Source organism: Bos indicus, chromosome 15, assembly GCF_029378745.1.
Source record: "Bos indicus isolate NIAB-ARS_2022 breed Sahiwal x Tharparkar chromosome 15, NIAB-ARS_B.indTharparkar_mat_pri_1.0, whole genome shotgun sequence".
NCBI lineage: Eukaryota > Metazoa > Chordata > Mammalia > Artiodactyla > Bovidae > Bos > Bos indicus.
In genome coordinates, this window is record NC_091774.1 from 34,075,400 (window position 1) to 34,081,886 (window position 6,487).

Here is a 6,487-nt window from a genome sequence, read left to right on the forward strand (position 1 = left end):
TTTAAGCATTCACTTAGGTTGAACAATCTGACAACTAAGATACTATTATAATATTTAGCCAGAGAAATAATTCCCAAACCCAAACACTTAACTACCCTTGTAAGCAGAGTCAGACAATTTGATGGTGCCAATTTTAAATACAATTTTATTTAAGACATTGCATTTTTCCACTTACAATACAGTGCTTGTAAAGTGCAATGTTTTTCCATGTGCACACACATTCCATGTTCAAGTATCAAGAATGCCCAGTTTATTTACTATAGCAGCTCAACTTCGTAACTGCCACGGAATTTGCTACAATTTGGGTCCTTCCATATTTTGTGTGGAACAATGCTAAATCTATGCTAGGCTGGCTTAATCAACCTCTTCAATGGTGGGCCCAGAGGAGGCACCACCTGATGGAGGAGCTCCACCACCAGGGAAGCCCCCAGGCATTCCTCCTGGCATTCCCCCAGGCATGCCTCCTGCACTCTGGTACAGCTTGGTAATGATGGGGTTGCAGACTTTTTCCAGCTCCTTCTGCTGATGTTCAAATTCTTCCTTCTCTGCAGTCTAAAGGGAAATAAAAAACATTCTATGACCATAAATTCTTTAAATGGAAGGTTAACTTTGATGCAATCAACCTGACACTATAAACAGCATTTAGGTTACATTGGAGGTCTTGGGTCACTCAGACATCCAAGGAAGGAATTGCCAACATCTAGGGTTCTGGTGGAAACCGCGAATGTTTTGGACCATTCATCATTGTGACCTCAATTTAAAAAACCAACCTAAGTTTTTGCTAAAGCCCTTAACCCACAAAACCCCATACCCTGAAGTTTCTAGCAATAATTACAAACCTGGTTCTTATCCAGCCAGTTGATTATTTCATTACACTTGTCAAGAATCTTCTGTTTGTCTTCATCATTAATCTTGCCCTGAAGTTTCTCATCCTCAACAGTAGCTTTCATGTTGAAGGCGTAGGATTCAAGCGAATTCTTTGAAGACACCTTGTCCCGCTGCTTCTCATCTTCAGCTTTGTACTTCTCTGCTTCTTGAACCATGCGTTCAATGTCTTCCTTGCTCAAGCGGCCTGTAAGATTAACCAGTGTTTTAGGTGCAACCTTTTATGCAAGAATAAACAATTACCCTGCAACTCCATTTAGCGATTAAGTGTGATCTCTTGGCTAAATGCTCTTAAGGAAGATGAAACACCTGGAAAATAAAACTCAAAACCCCAACGTCTTAAAAACCTAGATCTCACTATACACAACATGTAGCCCAAACTCACCCTTGTCATTAGTGATGGTAATCTTGTTCTCTTTTCCTGTGCTCTTATCCACAGCAGAAACATTGAGGATGCCATTGGCATCAATATCAAAAGTGACTTCAATCTGAGGAACACCACGGGGGGCAGGAGGTATGCCCGTGAGTTCAAACTTGCCAAGCAGGTTGTTATCCTTGGTCATGGCACGCTCACCTTCATAAACCTATAGAAATTACATTCAGTATTACAGAAATTCTACAAAAACAGAGGGGAAAACTCAGGGTTTCTCTGCTAGCTTAAATTTATATAAGCTTGATTAGGCAAGACTGATCGCTCAGACATCCAAGGAAGGAGTTGGCCAACACAGGATTTCTGGTGGAAACTACGAATGGTTTTGGAATCCATCATCACAGCAGAACAAATCCTGCCCAATTTTACAGCAGCTCAAACTGAGCCAGCTTACCTGAATGAGCACACCAGGCTGGTTGTCAGAGTAGGTGGTGAAAGTCTGCGTCTGCTTGGTAGGAATGGTGGTATTGCGCTTGATGAGGACAGTCATGACTCCACCAGCAGTTTCAATTCCAAGGGAAAGAGGAGTGACATCCAACAGCAGCAAGTCTTGAACATTTTCAGATTTGTCTCCAGACAAAATGGCTGCCTGGACAGCTACATTAAAGAGAAAATTATTTTTTTAAAGAAAACCACAGTTGAACTCATTATCTTACTAACAATTCTCAATCGCTCAGACATCCAAGGAAGTTTTGCCATCATTAACTAAAGCTTTTGGTGGAAACTACGAATGTTTAAAAATCATTCATCACAGCGAAATTTAGCTTAGGCCTCGTAACTGCTGTTTAGCTAAAGAGATTACCTGCACCATATGCAACAGCCTCATCAGGGTTGATGCTCTTATTCAGTTCTTTCCCGTTGAAGAAGTCCTGGAGAAGTTTCTGAATCTTGGGGATACGGGTTGAGCCACCAACCAAGACAATATCATGAATCTGAGACTTGTCCAGTTTGGCATCCCTAAGGGCTTTCTCCACAGGGTCCAGGGTGCCACGGAACAAGTCAGCATTCAATTCTTCAAATCGGGCACGGGTAATAGAGGTATAGAAGTCGATTCCTTCATAGAGGGAATCAATCTCAATACTGGCCTGGGTGCTGGAAGAGAGAGTGCGCTTAGCACGCTCACAAGCAGTACGGAGGCGACGGACAGCCCTCTTGTTTTCACTGATATCCTTCTTGTGTTTACGCTTGAACTCCGCAATAAAATGGTTAACCATGCGGTTGTCAAAGTCTTCTCCACCCAAGTGAGTATCTCCAGCTGTAGATTTGACCTCAAAGATTCCATCCTCAATAGTGAGGATTGACACATCAAAAGTGCCACCACCTAAATCAAAGATCAGCACGTTTCTTTCTGCTCCAACCTGAAAGTTAAAATACAAACCATTTATTTTCATGTTTGTGATAAATCAGTTTTGACTCAGACATATATAGAACATATATGTACCTTTTTGTCTAAGCCATAGGCAATAGCAGCAGCAGTTGGCTCATTGATGATTCGAAGTACGTTGAGACCAGCAATAGTTCCAGCATCTTTGGTAGCCTGACGCTGAGAGTCATTAAAATAGGCAGGTACTGTGACGACAGCGTTGGTAACCGTCTAGCAAGAAAAAAGATTAAAACAAGTTGGATACGCAAAAATACATCTTCATCATTCTAGTTTTACCACTCACCCTTGAGTCAGCCAGAACCCCACACTACCAAGAAATCTGGTAACCTCCACATCCTCCTGCACTATGGTACTCACCTTCCCAAGGTAGGCTTCTGCGATTTCCTTCATCTTTGTCAGGACCATGGATGACACCTCCTCTGGGTAAAAACTCTTTGTCTCTCCCTTGTATTCTACTTGAACCTTAGGCCTGCCAGCATCATTCACCACCATGAAGGGCCAATGTTTCATATCAGACTGGACAACAGCATCATCAAATCTTCGTCCAATAAGTCGTTTGGCATCTATCAAAGATATCAAACACTGTTACCTTGGATTTCATTATACATCATCTTTTCACTAAGAACTTAAACTCACCTTCCTACTGACTAAATGCTGTCAATGCAGGTTCATACAACTAAATGGATTCAACTTCTAAATAACCATGATACTACAATTAGATTTTGAAAGGATAATTAAGTTTCTTACAGGTTTATCTTTTCTTATTCTCAAGGATTTCATGGCCGCCTCACACTTAACAGCTTCTCAAATTACACACTGCCTAAATCCCTCAAATTCACAATACAATTAAGGCTTACCAAAAACCGTGTTGGTGGGATTCATTGCGACTTGGTTCTTTGCTGCATCACCGATTAACCGTTCGGTATCAGTAAAGGCGACATAGCTTGGGGTGGTTCGGTTCCCCTGATCATTGGCAATTATTTCCACCTTTCCGTGCTGGAAGACACCCACACAAGAATAGGTGGTGCCAAGATCAATGCCAACTGCAGGTCCTTTAGACATGGTTGCTAAAGGCGGAAAAAAGCGGGGGGGGGGGGTAAAAAACCGGATTAAACACCAAGACATTTACCAAGTCAACGCAAACTGGTACGACCACTCTGAAAATTCTACTTAGCACCTCACCCAAGCAACTCTGTCCTTGTCGGAAATAATCACGCGGGAGGATCACAGCAAGCGTGTAAAGCGCTGCAGTAAGGTTGCCTTGCCAACCGCGGAGGCCGCCGCAGACAGAAAAACCGGCAAGGAGGGTCTGTTCTGCGGCATAGCTGAACACGTGGTCCCGTGCCCCGGGCTGAACCTTAGCCCTGCCCCCTCCCCGTACTCAAAGCCGCAAGGCCTGCAAATGCCCTGAAGCCCCCTCCCCCATCTTGGAGCCGCGCCAATGACGGCTTCCTCTTTTAAGAGCACTGGATCTTAAAAGGAGGAAACAGAGCCGCCGACTCTTTAAGCCGCTAGCTCCACGCCCTGTAGACGAGTGCAGCCCCTTTCTCACCGCATGGCCTCCCACGCCGCCTTCCCTCCGTGCCCCGCTCCTCGGTCGCGATTGGACCCCTGGGCTGCCGCTTCCCCTCAACAAAGCCCCCCAATCCAGGCAAAAGAATTGCCAGACACCACCCCCCGCCTGAGATGTTCAGAAAGTCCCAGGCGGCCGCAAATCCATGCAGCCTGCAGAGACCTTTATGCTGCCGACAAACCATCGAAGGCTGAAATATGTAGGCCTTACTTACCAAAAGCGTAGGCCCGGCTCTGCTGAAAGAGTCAGCAACCTGGAATGCTGCCGGTGCGTCCAATGAGACCGGTTTCCGCCCGCCGCCCCGTCTCTTATACCCTGCCTCAGAACCTTCCAGAAGGAGCCCGCCCCTGCCGGTGCCCATCATATCTCCCTCAGCCAATGGGGGCGCGGCCACATCCGCAAGACCCAATGACGAACCCGGTTCTACCGCTCGGGCCTGCCTCTCCTGGCCGCAGCCCGCCCCGCCTCCCGATGACGCACTCACCGCAGCGTTCTGGAACTTTCATTCTCGCCCCCGCTCTCCGAATGGCCCCGGGGAAAGGGAGGGTGGGGCCGACGGAGCCCGCGCGCGGGAGTCCTCAGTCACCCCTGGCGGAGGGCTGCGGGGGGGGAGGAAGGGCGCGTCTGCCGCTGCGCATGCGTCCCCAGAAAGCTCAGGCGGGAGGGACGGAAGGAGAGGGAGGAAGCGGGGCGGGCCAATCTGGAACCAGCCAATAACAGCAGCGCGACCCGCAATCCTGCCCATGCGGAACCCCGGGAGCTAGAGCTCAGGGCCTGCGGGGAGGGGTCCGGCCGCAGGAGCCGGGGAGAGAAGACGGAAGTGGAGCGAGGACAAAATGGCGGCTAAGGTTGCGCCCCTCCCCCACAATTCTCTTGCCCGACTCCCACCCTGGCCTTATAGGTGATTTTCTAGGACCTCCCGGAGGCCACGCACCCACATAGCCAGCGCGGCTCTAGTCTAGAGCTGATCCAGAGCGGCGGAGTCGGACGTTCCTACCTCAGGGCGCTGGGAGGGTAACTTGTCCAGTGGCACCCAGATGTAGGGATGGAAGAAGCCGGCCAGCCGCCGTGGCGGAAAGAAGGGAGGTTGGGGGTCTCGCCTCTGCGCAGGGTGCGACAGGTTAGCCGGACAGGCCCCTAGCACCTCATGTCATGGAAAGTGGAGGCCGGCTGACCCCCACGCAGAGATTGGGGGGGGAGGGGGCGGGTTCGACTTCTCAACCTCCGGGGTGGGATGCTGTGTCGACCCTCAGCGAAATAGATGGCCAAACTCGGTTTTTGGAGCGCTGATGCCTCCGCCGCCCCTAATCTCCCGCCGAAAATAGATGGGGCTTCTTGGCTTGGCCCCTCCTCCACCGGCCCGGGTCCCCGCACTTTTCAGTTTTGTGTTTTTAAAGAAAAACTAGGGAGTTCTTCGGAGAAGGCAATGGCAGCCCACTCCAGTACTCTTGCCTGGAAAATCCCATGGGCGGAGGAGCCTGGTGGGCTGCAGTCCATGGGGTCGCTAAGAGTCGGACACGACTGAGCGACTTCACTTTCACGCATTGGAGAAGGAAATGGCAACCCACTCCAGTGTTCTTGCCTGGAGAATCCCAGGGACGGGGGAGCCTGGTGGGCTACCGTCTGTGGGGTCGCACAGAGTCGGACACGACTGAAGCGACTTAGCAGCAGCAGCAGGAAGTTCTTTCCTTGTAAATGATCCAGGCGTTAGGAACCTGGCTTCCGGTAGCCCGATGTCCTTGTATTTAGACTTCCTGAGCCTCCTGTTCTCAGTAATATGAGGTAATACATTTCCTGCCTTGACTTTCGTCAAAAACTAACCGAGCGACCTGGCAGAGAGGCGTTGAAAATGTTACTGAACGAGTGGAGTGCGTAAAACAGGGTACCTAGAATTTCAAATTGTGGTGCATGGCGTGGTGTTCGGGGCCTTGTTAAGCCTTTCTCACCACGTTGAATGCTTTACAGTGTGCTCTTTCAAACAGACTGTAGTGTTCCTGTTTAGTAGATGAATGGGCACAAATAGGTGAAAGGGGTTTTTAAGAGTACCTAGCAGAACTTTCAGTAGTGTGGCTGGAATTAGAAACGTCTCCAGACTGAGAGAGAAGCTGACAGAAAGGGGTTACCGTTCCCTTGTCAAAGCCAGTAAAGCCTAGAGACAGAGTCGAATATTGGATCAAAGGATTTTCTTTCTGTATTTGCCTTCTGGAGGGAAATG

At 48.8% G+C, this 6,487-nt stretch overlaps 1 protein-coding gene and 2 non-coding genes across 3 annotated transcripts; all 3 read right to left on the bottom strand.

Annotated features, from left to right (window-relative positions):
* Positions 1 to 117: 117 nt before the first annotated feature.
* On the bottom strand, positions 118 to 4,632 carry HSPA8 (heat shock protein family A (Hsp70) member 8). The gene is made up of 9 exons (XM_019975169.2): positions 4,487 to 4,632; positions 3,557 to 3,766; positions 3,057 to 3,262; positions 2,757 to 2,909; positions 2,118 to 2,673; positions 1,710 to 1,912; positions 1,271 to 1,469; positions 840 to 1,072; positions 118 to 552 (listed from the first exon to the last, which is right to left on the bottom strand). The coding sequence occupies exons 2-9, from the start codon at positions 3,759 to 3,761 to the stop codon at positions 355 to 357; spliced, it is 1,953 nt and encodes a 650-aa protein (XP_019830728.1). The 5' UTR covers positions 3,762 to 3,766; positions 4,487 to 4,632; the 3' UTR covers positions 118 to 354.
* LOC139176179 (small nucleolar RNA SNORD14) lies at positions 667 to 750 on the bottom strand. Its single transcript, XR_011560635.1, has one exon. It is a non-coding gene; the product is annotated as a small nucleolar RNA SNORD14 (small nucleolar RNA).
* LOC139176177 (small nucleolar RNA SNORD14) lies at positions 1,985 to 2,072 on the bottom strand. Its single transcript, XR_011560633.1, has one exon. It is a non-coding gene; the product is annotated as a small nucleolar RNA SNORD14 (small nucleolar RNA).
* Positions 4,633 to 6,487: the final 1,855 nt, after the last annotated feature.

Excerpts from the sequence above, each read along its gene's own strand:
- HSPA8 (XM_019975169.2), bottom strand. The coding sequence starts at position 3,761 with ATGTCTAAAGGACCTGCAGTTGGCATTGATCTTGGCACCACCTATTCT. Across the intron at positions 1,073-1,270 it reads TACCATCACTAATGACAAGG|GCCGCTTGAGCAAGGAAGAC; the intron begins GTGAGTTTGGGC and ends TTAATCTTACAG. Across the intron at positions 553-839 it reads ACTGGCTGGATAAGAACCAG|ACTGCAGAGAAGGAAGAATT; the intron begins GTTTGTAATTAT and ends ATTTCCCTTTAG.